The sequence below is a fragment of the Pectinophora gossypiella genome, chromosome 26 (genome assembly GCF_024362695.1).
Source record: "Pectinophora gossypiella chromosome 26, ilPecGoss1.1, whole genome shotgun sequence".
Lineage (NCBI taxonomy): Eukaryota > Metazoa > Arthropoda > Insecta > Lepidoptera > Gelechiidae > Pectinophora > Pectinophora gossypiella.
This window is the reverse complement of record NC_065429.1, coordinates 6,885,441-6,905,852: the sequence shown is the minus strand read 5'-3', so window position 1 is coordinate 6,905,852 and position 20,412 is coordinate 6,885,441. Positions and strand designations below refer to the sequence as shown.

At 39.7% G+C, this 20,412-nt stretch overlaps 1 protein-coding gene across 7 annotated transcripts in view; it reads right to left on the bottom strand.

The window, feature by feature from the left end:
- Window positions 1-569: 569 nt before the first annotated feature.
- Window positions 570-20,412, bottom strand: part of LOC126378342 (serine/arginine repetitive matrix protein 2) — a 66,717-nt gene continuing 46,874 nt past the window's right edge. For all 7 annotated transcript variants that reach the window (XM_050026607.1, XM_050026605.1, XM_050026608.1 and 4 more), the window contains exons 3-10: window positions 15,314-15,370; window positions 11,471-11,604; window positions 8,873-8,991; window positions 7,863-7,977; window positions 6,510-6,643; window positions 5,823-5,993; window positions 5,278-5,352; window positions 570-5,063 (exon numbers count right to left, since the gene is read on the bottom strand). In XM_050026607.1, coding sequence (XP_049882564.1) covers window positions 2,378-5,063; window positions 5,278-5,352; window positions 5,823-5,993; window positions 6,510-6,643; window positions 7,863-7,977; window positions 8,873-8,991; window positions 11,471-11,604; window positions 15,314-15,356 — 3,477 coding nt within the window. In that variant the 5' untranslated portion in view covers window positions 15,357-15,370 and the 3' untranslated portion in view covers window positions 570-2,377. The remainder of the gene's footprint in view (window positions 5,064-5,277; window positions 5,353-5,822; window positions 5,994-6,509; window positions 6,644-7,862; window positions 7,978-8,872; window positions 8,992-11,470; window positions 11,605-15,313; window positions 15,371-20,412) is intronic.

Genomic DNA, 20,412 nt, shown 5'->3' with positions numbered 1-20,412 from the left:
TGTTTTCCTGGTCCATATACTGCGCTTTATACTCACTCTGTTACGCATTGTATTTATATTGTACACAAGGAAGGGACTAGTATCTGAGATACAGGCTCGGCCTAGTTCAGATACTAGTGAACACTAGACTAAGTTTATAATGCGTTACTTATACTAAGAAATTATGTCTGAACCCTGTTTTAAGTAAAATTAAGTTTATTTATTTATTTATTTACTAAACACACGACTTCTTCTTCTAACACTGCCATGCTCTATCAGGCGTCGTGTCGGCGACCACCACCGCAAAGTCTTTCCTATTCTGAGCCAGTCTGGAAAGCGCGACTGCGTCCTTATTTTCAGTCCATTTCTTATTAACCTCGTAAGGCCCGGATTTCCAGACACAATAGTTAAACAATGGGATTTGGATTTTAAAAGGACTTTGGGCCTTACGACCATATTGGTGCTAATACCTGTAAACACCATCATGAAGAAAAAAATACCTAAGACTTGGCTGTATGGGCATAGTTCCCTGTGCCTTGCCCTTCGGAAAAAACCACACGGGATATATTAAATGATTTCAAAAACAACAATTCACTTTACAACCATTTTATTATTTTTTAAGAAATTTGTCTTAAAAATAACTTTTTTAAGTGTAATTACAAAATTCAACCACTCGCGCCCGTATAAAAAAATAAAAAAACATTCAGTGCTCAGTAACGAAACAGGTAACTCAGAAAATACATATATATTTTTTATTTTATTCTCCTTAAAAATAGGGTAACTTAGAGTATTTTGAAGGTCCTTAATAAAAAAAAAAATATTTATCTATAAATACAGATTGGCAGTGACATAATTTTCAAAAAAAATGATCTTTCTTAAATTATTTAATTTACAATGTTAAAATTAAAATGACTAACATAATTAGTTCGTTTTTTTTTCACAAAAACCTGTAGCGTTTTCTTTTTGTTTTATTAAAACCTACAGGCTTTTATTTAAACCGATTTGGGCTACCTACACCCAATGGTTAGTTAGTGCCATGTTTAGACGATTTATGTAGTTTAGTCGAGTGTTTAGTTTACTTGTTACTAAAGATGACAACGCCATCTATCGGTTTTAGAGTGTATTATCATCATTTGGGTCAGGAAATGAAAAATTCTTAATTGAGCCTGGGTGTAATAACATAAGGGTCATCATTTATACCCAAAAATAAAGATAAAAGATGGATATCTCTGTTATCTATGAAATTAAACGAAGATTAAACGAAAGCTAGTCTGTACAGTGTCATCTATATTCTTACTGAGGACCGTCGCCTGGTAAGTCCTTCAATAAATCTTCATCACTTCGAGTGAGATTGACGATTAAACAAGTCGCGACTAAACTATAAAAATCGTCTAAGTTCGGCTAAAGAGCTTATAAACACTACGCCAATTGTCCAAGTGGCTTTGTCTACCGTGAGTTTTCTATAAATTATAACCGTCATTCGCTAGGTGGCGCTGTTTAAGATTATACAAACACTTTGTTCGAGGTTTTTATAGTTTTCTCAAAGTTTCAGCTTTAATACGTTCACTGTGTATGAACCACATATGAGGCATGAAATTTGAAATTCATACCTGCATGAACCATATGTGGGGCACATTTTTTCATGCCGTGTTTATCTAAAAATAACATTGCACGTGAGGGGTTGATATTTAATTTTCAGTTACACAATGAACGTGTTACTTTAGAAATAATTTGGGACCTAATTTAATAAACTTGTAAGGAGACAAAGATAAGTTTTTAAAACAAGAATAAATTGAATTGAAGTGAAAATAATTATAATACTTATTATATTATATTGATCGTGCCCCATTTCGAGAAAGGCGCTTCGAATTTGCACTTAATTTCTTTTTACTTTTATTCTTTTGTTTGTAATTTGGAAATATTGTCTAGTAGTTGTTCAATTTTTATGTTTTGTAGTTTTTTTTGTTTAATATGTTTCTATAAATAAATCCTTGCACTTTAAAAGGAACAAACACAATGGAAAAATTACTAAAAATAATTTCATATTTAGAATGTAACATAAAAAAGTTGCACCGTAGTTGTCTAACGAATTAGAATATTACTTAATTTATTATGCAAAATCGCTTGAAGAAAAACATCGTGAGGAAACTCACAACCCGAGAAATGAATTTTTAGTGACCTAACTTATATTGGGCTGGTTATCCCTTCGCGGGTGAGAAGTTCAGAAAGGCAGTCGCTTTTATAAAAAACCGGACATGTCAAGTCTTCAGGTTAGGCAAGCGGACCCTGTGAAAAAAACGGGATAATGCTATGGATTTTGCAACATCGCTACCTCAGTTTTATTGCCTGTAAAAAACTCACGATAGACCTTAATTTAAAGAGCTAATTACATCACACTTTAATATACACCAGAAGGTATTACTTGTCTATATATCAATTGCCTTGGATGTCTTACAATTCCGTCATCATACAACCTCTGTGGTTGTAAATAATACGAGTTCGGTGTTCTTATGCTAACTCCAGATATCTGTGGGCGCTTTCGTAGCTGAAAGCTTGTCAATTCTGACGCAGCGTACTGGGGTTCTTGTTGTAAATTAGTTCTAAACCTGGAATAGGCGTAATCTCTCTCAACTGGCACCACGAACCCACTTGGAGTCCTAACGTTGACAGTTGGCGGCAAGTTCGGTGCAAGTGCCTCGTTTAGACGGATGTCTTCGTACTCATTTTCAATGGAATCTGCTAAGTTGTGCTTGATAGAGATGTTTTCTAAAATAGGCTTGCCTGTTGCAGTGTAAGGTTTGGATATGTCTGGTTTAGGTTGGGGTTTGACTATTGGCTTGAACGTTTGCTCTTCAAGTTTGGGTTTGTATGTTGTTTTGTATGATTCTTTCTGCTGATAGGTTTCGGGTTTCGGTTGATAATGTTCTAGTTTTGGTTGATACGGTTCCAATTTTGGCTGATATGTCTCAGGTTTCTGGACATTCTCCGGTTTTGGTTGATGTTTTTCTGTTTTAGGCTGTTGCTGTGGTTGAGGCTCGCGAGGTACAGGTATGCGTTCCTTAGGCTCAAAGTAATCTTCTGTGTCGTCCTGAGTTGGTTCGAAGAAATCTAGACTAGGCTCCTTAGGAACGGGTCTAGGCACGTCTGTGTTATATTTATGGCTTTTAGGCACTTGAGTAGACAAGTAAGGCTTTAAATAGTCACCTGGTGATAAAGTACTCTGTAATTGTTTCTGTATTGCTTCATAATTATCATTATATGAACTCAAAACTTTTGACGCTAAGTTCTTAGCTCTCTCTTCTGTTGTCACATACTCTGTTGTGGTAACAGGCTTGTTGGTTTGTGTTACTTCAGGCTCTTTTGTTGTTAGTTGTTCAAGTGTTTCAGATTCAACAGTCGTTGTTGATTTATGTTTAGTATCGTAGTCTTCAGCTTCATCTTCGTCATAGTACTCTTCGTATTCTACTGTTGTTGTCTGTTTCGTTGGTGCTTCTGTTGTGTAAACTGTTGTAGTAGGTTGTGCTGTTGTTGTTAAGTATCTAGCGGTTGTTGTAGGTCTTGTAGTTGTAGTAGTGGGAGGTCTAGTTGTAGGTCTAGTTGTAGTAGTCGTTGTTGTAGTTGTAGAAGTGGTTGTGGTAGGTTTAGGGGTGGTATTTAGAGGGGAACTCATGTTTCTACCTCCAACGGGGCTCAAGCCTCTAGGCAAGTAAGGGCTACCACCCCGAGACGGTAAAAAAGGTCGCTTCACCACTTTCACGTTCGGCTTCAAATCTTTTATTTTGTATGTTATGTCTTCTTCAAAAAGCTTCGGCCTATCGTCTCTTTTGTCATCGTAATCATAATATTCTTCGTCTACAGGTTTTTTTACAGGTTCTTTGCTCCTGACTTGGTAGTATCTTTGACTTTTACCATCATCGTCATATTCGTCATCATAGGGCTTCTTTGATTTGTATTCCGCTGGCCTTCTGTGAGGCCTGGATGGCTTGAAGCTCGGCTTATCCACAGGCTCAGGCCGTGGTCTCTTTTCTACTGTACTACTTTTCCCAGACGAAGATGGCTTGCTCGTATCTTCATCTTCATAATCATCGTAATATTCATCATCTTTTGGCGGCGCCTTCGTAGTCGTTACAGGCACATATCCATACTTATCTTTTTCCTTCGCTGGCACAGGGCGTTTTATCTTCGGCGCCATTCGTGGCTGACTGAATATCCCGTGACCATTTGGTTTGACTAAAGGCGTTTCTGGGGCAGTTGATTGTCTTTTTTCCTCTTGTCTATCATCGTCTCTGTAAGGGCGTTCTCTGTCTCTGTCATCACGGTTTCTGTAAGGTCGGTCTTCTCTGTACCGTCTGCCTTCACTGTAGCGATCATCTCTGGGTCTTTTGGGTTCGACTTCATCTCTTGAAGGTCTGCGCTCATCCCTTGGTCTTGGAATTCTAGGTTCTTCTGGTCCTCGTTTTTCGTCTCTTGGCCGGATTTCGTCCCTAGGTCGTAATTCATCTCTGGATCTCACCTCAGTCCTGACTTCATCTCTGCCTTTAATTTCATCCCTTGGTCTAATTGGTTCTCTTGGTCTGACTTCATCTCTAGGCCTTATTTCGTCCCTAGGTCGGATCTCATCCCTAGGCCGGATTTCATCCCTAGGTCGAATTTCATCCCTTGGCCTAAATTCATCTCTGGGTTTTATTTCATCCCTAGGTCTTTCATCAGTCGCTCTTACTTCATCTCTGGGTCTGATTTCGTCTCTTACTCGACCTTCATCTTTTTTCTGATCTCGTTGTCCAGCTCTGGGTCTTTCATCGTCAACTCTGTATCTATCTTCATCTCTGGGTCTTTGTCTGCGATTTCCTGCTCTGAAACCTGGTCTTCTTTCTTCATCGTCGTAAGGTCTTCTCTCCGGGCGCTCGGGGCGCTCCGGGCGTTCTGGTCGCTCAGGGCGTTCTGGGCGTTCAGGCCGCTCAGGCCTCTCAGGGCGTTCTCTGTCGTAGTATGTCCGTTTCCCTGGTCGTCTACGGTCCTCGTAGGGCCTCCTGTCTTCGTATTCTTCTTCCGGGTCGTCTCTTGGTCTTTGACGGGTTTCGTATCTGGAAATTAAGTATTTTTTCAATTTGTGAATTTTTAAATAATTGTTTAGTATTTTGAAAGTAAAAAAGCCGGTCACTACTTACTGTTGTAAGTGAGTAATCGTTACATGAGGCATGTCGGGGCCTTTTGGGGCTCAATTCCTGACACCAGGGTTGATGAGGTTCGTTAGTACCTCACAACCCACGCGATAGAAGAAGAAGATAATTCAATTACCTGTCATCATCATATTCGTACGGCCTTCCTTTGCCTGGTCTTCTGTTTTGTGGTCTCCTACCGCGGCCGCGCCCTCTGAAAATTTAAATTCAAATTCAATTTCAAATATATCTTTGTTCAATAGGTAACATAGTTACACTTTGAATCGTAAATTTTTACATAACGGACGTCTCATCCGCCTAAATCTACTGCAGTTTCTCACAGCCTGTAAAAAAATCGTCTCTGCCAGCCGTACCATTAACCTTCGCTTTATATACCGCTTTCGGAATCCTACCTTCATCTGCTCTACGTGTCCAAACCAACTTAACATTTCCTTCTCAATCTTAGTCACTATGTCGTCGTCATTTTGGGTATAAATGATGATGTATGTGACTCTCTCTGGAAAGAGCTTCACCGACAAGAGCCTGGCTCTATTTAGAGAGAGATAGACAATGTGAAGGAGGTGAAGGTTTTGGCGGGAAGAAGAGAGGAATGGCGATTGCTCCGACAAGAGCGCAGCTCTTAAATAAAGAGAGAGAGAGAGAGAGAGAGTGTGTGTGACTCACCTCTCTTCATAATCGTATTCATCATAGTACTCGTCGTCGTCATATTCGTATCGATAGTAAGGGCGGCGGCGGCGCGGCGGGCGAGGCGGCGGCGCAGGAGTCGTTGTGGTGGTGGTCGACGGCGGTGGAGGCGGGGTCGCAGCTGTAGTTGCTTTGTAGAGGGCTTCGTTTCTAAAACGTTTAAAAAAATGTAACTATGTGTTTCGTCAAAATTTTTAACGAATTTATTTTTTGATTCTTGGTACGGGACATTGGGGACATTTTACAAAAATAACTTTGTGAGCCCTGGTTTGGTTAAAACTTTCACGGGCAGAGACCATGGGTCATCGATGGTTCATAATAGGTAGTATGACACCTTGGAATCGGATCGTCATTAAACGTTCTGTCCTTGAAAGTGTTAAGACATCTTCTATCGTGTGGGTTGTGAGGTGGATTACCAACCTCATCAACCCTGGTGTCAGGTGTTAAGACGTTGTAGGCTGATAACATTGAAAGTAGATAGGTACAATCTTTATTTAGGCTTAAGACGTTTCATAAACGTTAGGTTAAGTAGGATGATCCGTGCTTCGGAAGGCACTACTGACTGATGTATGATTTCAGGGGCCTCAATAATAACCTTGACACCAAGGTTTATGAGGTTGGTAATCCACCTCACAACGCACACGATAGGAGCGATTATGTGGCTACCTGTTAAAATAATTGGGAGAGTTCTTGCAGTCTACTTCGGAGACGAAGTGGCAGATGAAGGTCTTCTGGTCGAAGGCTGTGTAGTTGGCGCAGAGGAAGTCGTATCTGGTGCCGAACAGGCAGTGGTGGTAGACCTGTAACATTGGAGAGGAGAGTTTTTGAAATATCTGTCTAAAAATGACGTGTGTTCCATAAATTTTACGCCTGTCGATTATCCGTCCCTTTCCTTTTGGGCGGATATGGAAATGACAGGTATAACTTAAAATAAAATTAGATGGCGGGTACTGGAATCAGCACAAATAATTTAAATAAGCTTTTTTACATAAAGTACTCGTAAGCTACTAATGCTGGGCGATCTTCCTTTACTTACATCTACCATAATAAATTTCATAATAAATCACTTTGTCCCTTTGGCCTTCGAGACGACGGGATGTTGGGGATCGGACGCCCTTAACTTTGTCAAGGAGATTGGGCGTCGGTTACGAGAGAGGGGATGTGATGCTCGCTCCGGGGCCTACCTGATGCAAAGGCTGTCCATCGCCATTCAACGTGGCAACGCGGTGAGTGTTATGGGGGACCTTTGCGCCGGGTGAGGCGAGGGGGGGCCTGTTTGACTAAGCAGGGATCCTTACTACAATGTTTAGTTAAGGTATTTTCTGTTTTTTTTTTTTTGTTTTCTTTTTTATTTTTATTTAAATTAAACTCTTCATCTGCTTATTTAGAGCTACGTTGTACAAAATACTTTTTAATTTTAGTGTTTTTGTTTGGATATAATAATAATAATATGGTTATAAATCATAATAATATGGTTGATAATTTCTATACTTAATAAATTTCATTTACTTTCATAGTCGATCTGTACCACTATACCGGGTGTTAGTGACACCGTAACGAATACTGAGAGGGTTCATTCAGACCATGATTCTGAGTAAATATCAAGTGGAATTTTCCGTCACAAAATTTCATGATTTTTTAATAATTTTCGATTCTATAATTTTGCGATGAAAAATTCCACTTGATATTATCTCAGAATAATGAGCTAAATCATCCCCCTAAGTATTTGTTACGATGTCACTTACATCCCATACAAGTACATACAATTAGACATACTGGTAGATAGAATGTTAGTGACAACAAAAAATGATTCTCAGATGATATCAAGTGGATTGTTCTGTCGGAAAGTTCTTAAAAATGTTGTGTTTTTTTCCAATTATTTTCAGTTCCATACCTTTGCGACGGAAATTTCCACTTGATATTAACTTAGAATAATGAGCTGACTCATCCCCCTCAGTATATTATGTTACGATGTCACTAAAACCCTGTATTATGAGATAGTAGAATGAATAATCTTACCTGACACTTATGAGGCACAGAAGCATAGAAGCCGTCATGAAGACCATCGCATTTGAAGTCGATAGTCTCAGGCGGAGGAACTGTCTCGTAGAACGGGTAGTCTGATAGATTGTACCTGAAAGTAAAAAAAATAACATTAAAAAAACAGTAGGTATGTTTAAGTTATAGCCTTTTTTTACGTGATTTGTAAGTTTGCCGCAGATGGCATTAACTACTTGACCGGACAAATGGTTCAGCACTCCTCACGGTACAACGTTTAAGACAACAGGCCTGAGGGTACCCAGTTGGGCGCGAACCTCGGCTCAGGGCGTCGTCTGAGAGGAAAAATATTAGAAAGAATAAATCGACTCTAGTGGGTCGATAGCGATAAGCGCTGATTGAGGAAAATCGTCGACGTCGGTATCGGGGTCCTGAAGTGTTTGGTGTCGCGAGCTGATTGGCTGCCTCTATGGCTAGAGTAATCGGGTCGTCGGGATCGTATATTACGTCCTTCGGACGCCGATACTTTTCAGTTATAGCCTATCAAACGGAGAGTGTGGTATTCATTATCACAATTAGCTCAACTATTATAGACGGCGATACGGCTCACCACCTATCACGTTGGTCTAATAGAAAGCTCGATGTGTAAGTAATTTTGAATCTTGACACAAGGGGTTGGCGAGATATGTCATCGACCTCGCATCAAAAGTTGCGTTTAGACTTGAAACTAATACATCGTCACTAATTTAAGTGCCACGCTCTTGTCGGTGTAGCATTCTCCATGCTACTTTTTTAGGGAAAAATAGAACAGTGGTTTCCCTCTTGCTTTCCGCCCCGCAATACTCTGTCTGACGCGAGTGGGATGGCGCCCAGAGTAGTCTATCTCAAAGCCGTACTAGGACTCTTGTCCTTTGTCTATGAATAGTACTGACAGGTTACAGTCACTGTGACTTGCTGCTTTCGTCCTGCATTGCCGTACCGATGGCTACCATTTCGCTTCTGCAACCGTTGAGGTCGTTTTTAATACATACCCATTCAATTCTCTAGGCAGGTTCGGGTCGTAAATGTAATCGATCTGTGGGTTGCCTGACAGCTTGCTGGTTGTGTTGGTTGCTGGAGCCCCCTCCGCGCCCTCCGCTGTTGTTTCAACCTGGAATTCAAAAAAGGAAATGAAAATTCAAATTCAAAATTGCAACGATGTATTTTTATTTTTAGTGCGTAACCCAATTTAAATTTACCCCGCAATTAAATAAATAAACAGGTTTAGAATGAAAATAATAATAAATACTTAATAAAACAAATAAACAAAATAATAATAATTATATATGGTTTATAATTCAAATTCAAATTCAATATTCTTTACTTGCATACTATGATGGTGTACAAGTTTGTAAGTTAGGTACATATTATTATGAGTTTCGTATCACAGACCCTTTCGGGCACAACAAAATAGAAGTTTAAAAGAGAGAAGGAAGCTTTTCAAATAGCAACATCAGTATCATTAAGGTATTCACTAGAGCTGTAGTAACATTTATTACTTAATTAGAAATTCTTTTATTTTTTTAATAAAGATATTGTTACTTTTTTCTTCTTTTAATATGTTAGGCAGTTTATTATAAATTTTGATGGTCATCATCATAATGGGCTAGAAGAATCTAGGACCTGTCTAGATATAGGTAATGATTGTCCGGAAGTAAGATAATCCGTGCTTCGGAAGGCACGTTATGCCGTTGGTCCCGGTTACTATTTACTTATATGAGTGAGTAATCGTTACATGAGCCATGTCAGGGGATTTTGGCGGCTCAATCATGACCCTAACACCAGGGTTGATGAGGCTGGTATTCCACCTCACAACCCACACGATAAGAAGAAGAATAAACTGCTAATATTTTTTATTTCTGAAGTGGTTACTACCACATAGGCCATTTTGTTTAATAACTAAATGATAAATGTTCTCATTATTCTAGGCTACCAAAACATACTTAGAAAAAAAAAACAAACACAAGTCCCATTGTGGTGTTGTGTCAAAAAATATAAATATTTAATATAAGAATTGAATAATAGCCAATCAAAACATAGCCCTAAATAAAAATATATCAAACTACATAAAGAAATATTTGGTGCTTATTCCAATACACACCTCCTAATGTTATTTTAAGTTATACCTGTCATTTTCTTATCCGTCGAAAAGGAAAGGGACGGGTAATCGACAGGCATAAAATTTATGGAACACACGTCAATTTTAGGCAAATTTTTTTGGCCAATAACAGCACCCGTCAAACGGGTTGCATATCAGCGAAATGCCTGTTTTATTCGCCCGTGTTATTCATTCATTTTAAAATTAACTGTTGTCAATCGCCCGTCCCTTTCCTTTTCGACGGATAAGAAAATGACCGGTATAACTTAAAATAAAATTAGGAGGTCTTTGTGGGATTTGGGGCCTTTATTTTTATTATTTACAGTTCCATAAGTTTGCGATGGAAAATGCCAGTTGGTATTAACTCAGAGTTATGAGCTGAATCATTCCCCTCAGTATTCGGTACGGTTCACTAACATCCTGTATGTAAAGAAGAACATTTAATTATAGGTAAGGGCCTCCGTGGTCTAGTGGTAAGAGCGTTAGGCTCACGATCTGGAGGTCCGGGTTCGATTCCCGATGGGGACATTGTCGAAATCACTTTGTGAGACTGCCCTTTGTTTGGTAAGGACTTTTCAGGCTTGAATCACCTGATTGTCCGAAAAAGTAAGTTGATTCCGTGCTTCGGAGGGCACGTTAAGCCGTTGGTCCCGGCTATTAGCCGTAAAAACACCTCCACCAACCCGCAGTGGAGCAGCGTGGAGGAGTATGCTCCATACCCTCTCCGGTTGATTGAGAGGAGGCCTGTGCCCAGCTGTGGGACGTATATAGGCTATTTATGTAAGGGCAACTCAAGGTCCATTTCCTTACCTCTACTTCCTCTTCATCTTCATAATCTATCTACTCCTTTTTCTTCCATAGTATATGTAGTAGTTTAAGTAGTGATATTTATTTATTATAACAATTATAATTATGTGTATTATTATTATGTAGTTTATGTAGTCGAAAGTGTATTTATTTTTACACGTACAAGTATTCCCATGCTGCATTAACCCGCTATATTACATAACATTCAATATCTCCTATACTTAAAGGTTGCCTGGTAGAGATTGCTACTTGGCCGCCTATTGTACTCATTCTATTTATCTTTAGTTTTGTATTTTGTTTTATCCTGTTTGTGCAATAAAGTACTTGTTTGTTATGTTATGTTATGTTATGCTATGCTATGCTATGCTATGCTATGCTATGCTATGCTATGCTATGCTATGCTATGCTATGCTATGCTATGCTATGCTATGCTATGCTATGCTATGCTATGCTATGCTATGCTATGCTATGCTATGATATGCTATGCTATGCTATGCTATGCTATGCTATGCTATGCTATGCTATGCTATGCTATGCTATGCTATGCTATGCTATGCTATGCTATGCTATGCTATGCTATGCTATGCTATGCTATGCTATGCTATGCTATGCTATGCTATGCTATGCTATGCTATGTTATGTTATGTTATGTTATGTTATGTTAAGGTGAGTCTTTCAGTCTTACCTGTGCACCATCCTCAGGCCCTGAGGGTCCGGATGGTTCCTCCGGCGCGGCTGTAGTGCTGGTGGTCTTCGCGAAGATCAGAGACGTGGCTTTGACTGCTGATGTGGATGGTAGGACGGCGAGGACTGTCAAGCCTGGAAGATGCAGAGAATTTTGGTGTTAATGGATTGTAAAAGTATGAGTTCTGTACAAACAAGCGTTGGGCTCACGATCTGGAGTACCCGAATCCCGGTGGGGACATGTCACAAAAATCACTTAAATAGAATAGAATAGAAGTAGTTTATTATGAAAGGACGCCACACACAAAAAGAAAGACAACAATATCATATCTTATTTCCACTAAAACAATTACAAAAAAGCAAGAAGGATGTTAGTCGAAATGATCATAAGGTGGTGGTGGACGTCCTGAGATAAAAGGGCCTCACTCAGCACAAGTCGCGGCGCGAACCACGACGCTGATATTATGTGGACCCTATTGGGTGACGCACGAACTTTGTGATCCCTAGTTTGGTTAGGACATTACAGGCTGATCACCTGATTGTCCGAAAGTAAAATGATCCGTACTTCGGAAGGCACAATAAGCCGTTGGTCCCGGTTATTATTTACTGATGTAAGTGTGTAGTCGTTACTCAGTGAGGTGTGGGTACTTAGTTCATCTCGCGATGGATGTACCTCTGACTACCCCAATTGGGATATAGTTGTGAGCTTAGGCTATGATATGATTGGTCACACACCCACAATAAAAGAAGAGGAATCTATTTTTGTTTAGATACGAAAATAAAAAAAGCCCAATTTATATTAGTTTTTACCTACGTTTTTACAGCAATATTTTTTATCTGTTTCTTATATTACCTATAAGTGCTTCTATGCTGCTCTGGGAGCAAATAAAAAACATAGAACACGTTCAGCTGCTTGTCTTCCCGGGCATGTCGTAAAAACCGACAGAGGGATTGCGTCCTCTAGCATGATGGACTAATGTTATGGGCGATAGGCTGATATCACCGTAAGGTTCATCATATCCATCTTAGGACTTCGTATCAACAGTGGCTGCAAGTTGTCTTTGATTACTTGTGGCTCTGCCCACCCCATTAGGGATTACGGGCGTGAGTTTATGTATGTATGTATATTACCTATATCTTACGAATATTGAATGATGTAAGTTTAAAGATCTTTTCCTGTTAAAGGTCATAAGAATTATCCTTGAAAGATTAAGTCATAAGACATCAAATTATTTCCAAGAAAAGTTGATAAGGTAAAAAGCATAAAAAGTGTGGTCAAGGAAAAAAATAATAACATAGATAGCCACTGGGTCCCCACGCGCGGCACGTTTTTCTGGGTGAGAGCCCTCAGCGCTCTCTATTTGTCCGGCCAAGTAATCAACACTTTATTCCATCCCCTTTTCATCTCCTCAGGGGGTGATTTCCGGGATCTTCTCTTTTATCGCGAGGGTTGTGAGGTGGAATACCAACCTCATCAATCCTGGTGTCAGGGTTTCTATTGAGCCGTCAAAGGCCCCTGACATGACTCGGGTAACGACTACTTACATCAGTAAGTAGTAACCGGGACCAACGGCTTAACGTGCCTTCCGAATCACGGATCATCTTACATTCGGACAATCAGGTGATCAGCCTGTAATGTAATAACCAATCTAGGGACCACAAAGTAATTTTTGTGATATGTCCCCACCGGGATTCGAACCCGGGACCTCCAGATCGTGAGCCCAACGCTCAACCACTGGACCACGGAGGCCGTTATGGTAATGAAACCACTTTTATGTACAAATATATTATATTATAATAATTAATCTTAAATGTAAATGGCAAAGTCTTCTTCGAAATGTCAAACATCGTCTGGCGTTTACCAAGGTTAATGATGCTTGTCAAACAAAATCTGTATTTCGTATGTTACCTAGTTAAAGTATCAAGAATTTTCCACTGTTGATGAGCAAAACATTACTTTGGCGATCAATGACGCTTAGCGCTTGACGTTTGGCGCTTAGTTTTTTAATTCAAATTCAAAAATATCTTTATTCAATTGGTAACATAGTTACACTTTGAATCGTCAATTTTTACATAACGAACGTCTCATCCGCCTAAAAATACTGCAGCTTCTCACAACCTGTATAGCCGGGGAAAAGAAGCTGCAAGAAATACCTCGGCACAGGGCCCTAGACGTTCTTTAAAAAATAAATAATAATAAACGTAAAATATTGGTATACAATTGAGTAATTTAGCTGCCTAATATCAGTTCTCAGACAGTTAATCCCAAGCATTCATATCTTCAAAATAATCACTAACTTTATAATAACCTTATTTGTAAAGTCTTTGTTTAACTACTGTCTTAAAACAGTTGAAAGGCAAATTCTGAATGTCAATGGGAATCTTTTATATGTATTAACTGCAAACTGTAACCATGTATCAGTGTACTTGCCGTTGGTTGACCAAATAAATAAATAAATAAATGATGTCTGTTCTTTTTTTTTGTGCTACTGCACGGAGAATGCTACACCGACAATAGCGTGCCCCAACACCTGTACGCAGGAGGATCTGATGAGCGCTGCAGATAGCGCCATACTTGTTGCCAAGTTTTGGGCCGATACAATTTAGTTTGCCATCGACACGATAAGAAGAAGAAGCTCTGACAAAATAATTTGGTGGTGCCAGACCTCAAAGTAGCACCCCTCAGCCCCTTAAAATAAAAAAAATGTTTACGGCCACCCGGTATGAGCAATCTAACCTCTCTCAATCTCAATCTCAATCTAACCCGATGAAGTTAGTTTGCGACCAGGGTGAACCAGTCTTCGTCCGCACCTCCATAGGGTCGCCGCTGGCGTGGCTCTTAAATTAGCAATGATGAATTAAATGAATGCCAATGAAATGGAATGAGCCTTTGGCGGCTCAATAATAACCCTGACACTAGAGTTGATGAGTTTTGTAATCCACCTCATGACCCACATGATAGAAGAAGAATGAAATAGACTCACAAAGTGTATAAGAAACCCAGCTATGCTCAATCCTATGACAAGCCGCCATTGTAAGCCTTTTAATGGCGTAAGTGGTACCATTGTGTTACCATTAAATTGGTATCTCCAACATTCCAGAGACGAACAAAAGTCCAATCAGCTTCTTGCAAAGTAATACATTAACTGGTAGCACTTAAGACTTGGTTACATGTCGTTTCTGTAATAGACCAAAAACAAATACAAAAATATAAATTTTACTAATTTGACAACTAATGGTTCATAATTTCACCACTGTTTACAAATAGTTCGCCGGGCACAGTGACTGAACCTTTAATTGTACATTTAATTATTGAATATTATTAAACTTTTACTGGAGCTCGGTGGCGCAGCGGTTAACGCGCTCGGTCTGCGATTGTTGAAGTTAAGCAACTTTCGCAAAGGCCGGTCATAGGATGGGTGACCAAAAAAAAAAGTTTTCATCTCGAGCTCCTCCGTGCTTCGGAAGGCACGTTAAGCCGTTGGTCCCGGCTGCATTAGCAGTCGTTAATAACCATCAATCCGCACTGGGCCCGCGTGATGGTTTAAGGCCCGATCTCCCTATCCATCCATAGGGAAGGCCCGTGCCTCAGCAGTGGGGACGTTAATGGGCTGATGATGAAGCTTTTACTAAAAGTTCAAAATTTCTTTGCGTAGTAAATATAAAAAACATTGGTCGTGGGTAATTTATTTTAGCGAAATGGCAACGCAGGGTGGGATGACGTCAGCTAGGGTAACCTTGAAATGTTAGCTGTCACTTTTGAGCATACCTAGATTTCTTATACCATGATTTCGACAATGTCTTCATCGGGAATCGACCCCGGTACTAAATGAATAATACTTACAAAGTATAGTGATTCCCAGCCATCTGTGTCTTGCTCGCTTCATACTGCCAGTGTGATCTAAAACAAGACAAAACAAATATATTAATTAAGTAAAATAATTAATTTACGACTGCATAGGGACCTCTGTCTTTGCTATAACCATAGAACTTTGCAATAAGGCCGCCTATTGTGCTTATGTTTTTATACGTATGTTTATGTCCTTTGTATATATCCTTGTGCAATAAAGTATTATTGATTGATTGAACTTTGATCATATTCGTCACAACCAACGGCTTCCGTGGTCCAGTGGTAGATCGATCACGACCCGGAGGTTCTGGGTTCGAATCCCGACGGGGACATATCACAAAAATCACTTTGTGATCCCTGGTTTGGTTAAGACATTACAGGTTGATCACCTGATTGGCCAGAAAGTAAGATGATCCGTGCTTCGGAAGGTACGTTAAGCCGTTGGTCCCGGTTACTACTTACTTACTGATGTAAAGACGATTCAAAGTGTAACTATGTTACCTACTGAATTTGTGTAAGTGATGTGAAAGGGTGTGTGTTGTCGAGTGAAATCCAGTATAGAATAACCAAAGTTTCCATACGCAAGTTTTTCAAAGGTGTAATTACTATGTATGAACTTTACGAAGAAAGAACATACAATCATAGCGTAGCTTTTCACGACTATGTAAAACAGTATTCAAAAGTTTTCAAACGTGTTTGCGTTACCGCGAAGGCAATGTTTGTTAGCAGTAAAATTAAAGGTAGCTCAGATATTATTAAAATGACTTGGAAAGTTATTAATAGCGAAACTGGGAAAGTCAAAGCACGCGATCTCGAGTATCAATTACAAATTGACGGTAAACTACTCACAAATGATAAGCAAGTTGCTGAAGCTTTTGAAAAATTCTTTACTGACATTCCATTTTCGACTACCAAGGACTTGAAGTCATCTCCTGCACTCGCTCAATCACTTGTAAGGGAGCACATAGATACGTCCAAAGTAGATAAACTAACATTTACACACGTGAGTCCTAGGGACGTCTTAAGAGCTTTTAAATCTTTAGAAATCAAAAAGACTGCAGATCTTCATGGTCTCTCTGTTAAAGTCATTAACTCCGTGATTGATTGCATAGCTCCCTATCTATCATGTATATTTAATAAATGTGTAGACAATGGTGTGTTTCCAGATTTAATGAAGCACAGTAAAGTCATTCCATTGTTTAAAGCTGGTAGTACTTCTGACCCTACTAATTTTAGACCAATATCTATACTACCCACGCTTAGTAAAATATTTGAAAAAATTTTATTACTGCAATTACTTCAACATTTCAATTTAAACAATTTAATGTCTAATAAACAATTTGGTTTCACAAAGGGTCGCTCAACAACCGATGCTGGTGTTGAGTTAATAAATCATGTTTTTCAGGCTTGGGAGGAGTCCAAAGATGCTATTGGTGTCTTTTGCGACCTTTCCAAAGCCTTCGATTGCGTTTGTCATGATATCTTGATCGCGAAACTTCGTCACTATGGAATAACTGATAATGCCATCGCTCTTTTGGAGTCATACCTTAGTGGCCGCGTTCAGAGGGTTGATGTGCATGGCTCCAGATCGTGTGGATCTAACGTCACTATAGGCGTCCCGCAGGGCTCAATTCTAGGTCCATTTCTATTCCTAGTTTACATAAACGACCTACCTAGTCTTGTAAAACATGAGGTGGTGCTGTTTGCAGATGATACCTCCTTACTTTTTAAAGTAAAGAGACGACAAGATTCCTTTGACGATGTAAACAACGCCATTTCAGAGGTAGTGGATTGGTTTACTGTAAACAACCTGCTACTTAATGAAAATAAAACAAAATATGTTTATTTTACGTTATCGAATGTTAGTAGGCCCCTCGATTCTATTATTGTAAAAAATAAGGAATTGGACCTCACGGATACTGCTGTATTTTTGGGAATTACTTTGGACGCTAAGTTGCAATGGAGTCCTCATATTGCTAAGTTGTCCAAAAGGCTCAGCTCAGCAGCATTCGCGGTCAAAAAAATTCGTTTAATAACCGATGTAGAAACCGCGCGATTAGTTTATTTTGCCTACTTCCACAGTCTAATGTCGTACGGCATCTTGCTGTGGGGTCATGCTGCAGATATGAACAGCATTTTTGTTCTGCAAAAGCGAGCCATTCGGGCGATTTACAAATTGGGACCCAAGATGTCACTTAGAAATAAATTTAAAGAAATTAATATTTTAACTTTGGCATCACAATATATCTTTGAAAACTTAATATATGTAAAAAAACATATAGGATTATTTGCAAAAAATAGCGATCGGCACATTGTTAATACCAGGAACAAAAATAAACTTGCTTTACAAGTCAGTCGATTACATAAGATTACTAAATCTTTTAAGGGGCAATGTATACGTTTTTACAATAAGATTCCCATTGACATTCAGAATTTGCCTTTCAACTGTTTTAAGACAGTAGTTAAACAAAAACTTTACAAAAAAGGTTATTATAAAGTTAGTGATTATTTAGAAGATATGAATGCATGGGATTAACTGTCTGAGAACTGATATTAGGCAGCTAAATTACTCAATTGTATACCAATATTTTATGTTTTATGTTTATTTTTATTTTTTTAAAGAACGTCTAGGGCCCTGTGCCGAGGTTTTTCTTGCAGCTTCTTTTCCCCGGCTATACAGGTTGTGAGAAGCTGCAGTAGTTTTAGGCGGATGAGACGTTCGTTATGTAAAATTGACGATTCAAAGTGTAACTATGTTACCTACTGAATAAAGATATTTTTGAATTTGAATTTGAATTTGAATATTGCCTTTGGTTTTGGTTCCATACAAGACCATTAACCCGGCTCCAGGGGGGACAGAGTCATATTCTCTGCCCTCCACTGGGGCAATTCCCCGGTGGGCGCCTCTTACTTCAGTAGGCCGGAGTGAGATGGTGGCCGAGTTCGGATAGGGACCCAGACCTACGAGGTATAACGTAGAGCCCTTGCCCAGGGGTACGGGTGAAGACCTCAACGGTTGCAGAGGCGGAGATGGGAGCCATCGGTACGGCGATGCAGGACGAAAGGGGCAAGTCACAGGGACTGTAACCTGGAACCCGACAGAGGGCAGCAGTAACTGTCAGTACTATTCAGAGGCGGAGTCCTAGTATGGCTTTGTAATAGACTACTCTGGGCGCCATCTCACTTGCGTCAGACAGAGTATTGCGGGGCGGAAGGCAAGAGGGAAACCACTGCCCTATTTTTCCCTAAAAAAGTAGCATGGAAATGCTGCACTGACAAGAGCGTGGCTCTTAAATTGATGATGATGATGAATTACTATGTAAGGTACTTACTAACGGAAATTAAGATGGTAACAAGAATCGGAAATACAGTACAGGGTATCTCTGTATATCAAGCTATTGTGTGTCTGTCTGTGCGTGTAGGTTATATAGTGATGTGAACAAACGCGTATTTATCGACATATAACATAACATAAACAGCCTATATACGTCCCACTGCTCGGCACAGGCCTCCCTTCAATCAACCAGAAGGGTATGGAGCAAGCTCCACCACGCTCCACTGATGGTTGGTGTAGCGAAAGGCTCAGCGTGCCCTTCGAAGCACGGAATCATACATTTTCGGACAAACGTGATTCAAGCCTGTGATGTCCAAACCAGATATCATAAAGTGATTTTTTGTGACATGCCCCATTTCGAACCAGAGGCTTCCGGATCGTGAGCCCAACTTACAATTACTAGACCACGGTGGTCATAGTCATAGTCATTTATTGATAATAATAATTACACGTCACAGATATTACAAAATTCAATGAAATTAAATATTATTACGGAATTCAATTACATTAAAATATATTATCAATTACAGGTCGTTAAAACTATAGAATGCCTGCTCAATAAGCCATTTTTTAAGTTTAAGTTTAAATATAGTACAATTCTTTGCTTGTATGATATGGTCAGGCAGTTTGTTGTACACTCCCGGGGCCATGACATGCACAGTTTTCGCGCTCCTCCGGAGCCTATGAGGCACCCTGTCGGGTATATGCGCGTACCGAGCATCATCGTGTCCTCGTCTGTCACCTCTGCAACTGTACAACTCTCTATTGTTGAACGCATAAAGAGCAGTCTGGTATTAGTAAGCACAGAAACGTCATTATTTTATTTTTTTTTTGTTTTTGTTTTCCCCGAAGGGTAAGGCAAAGGGAACTATGCCCATACAGCCATGTCTTACGTATTTTTTTTCTTGATGATTGATGAAATGATGAAAGGTGATGATGATGAAACCTAAGCCCCCACCCTCGGAGTAGACTCCTACTCCGAACCCCAAACGAATTAACTCAAAAGTCCGCATAAACTTTCGAGTTATGAAGCGGCTTCCTGGCACGAAGCGAAAATAGGCAGATACACTTTGTTTATTGAATACTTCTATATAATAACACTCGCGAATGTCTTCCGACTAACTTAATGCGATCATTAACCACAAAACACCACTTCGTATTAATTATTTAGATTATTCAATGAAGAAAGCAACTGTCCCGTTCCCGTTTCCCGCCAAAAAGCCGTCATTATTTTAAATTTTATAAAGTAAGGACGCGCAGACACATCGCTATAAATACGCGCGGCTCGTTTTTGTCGTTACGGTACCTATCGATAACAAACTTGTTCTCGTAGTGTCCCATCACTATTTCACATACAATGCAAGGTCCCACACATTACTTGCTAGATTTATCCACTTTTAATGCAAAAAACATTGTAGACCTTAACACAACGACTTAAAGGCGATATTTGCATGTATATTGCCTTCCATTGTCAGACAGTAAGGACTTTTTGTCTCATTAATTAGTTAGTAAGTATAGTTAGTCTGACAGTATGCTAACGGCCTCCGTGGTCCAGTGGTTGAGCGTTGGGCTCACGATCTGGAGGTCCCGGGCTCGAATCCCGGTAGGGACATATCACAAAAATCAGGTTAATCACCTGATTGTCCAAATAGTAAAATGATCCGTGCTTCGGAAGGCACGATATGTCGTTGGTCCCGGTTACTAGTTACTGATGTAAGTAAGTAGTCGTTACATGAGGCATGTCAGGGGCCTTTGGCGG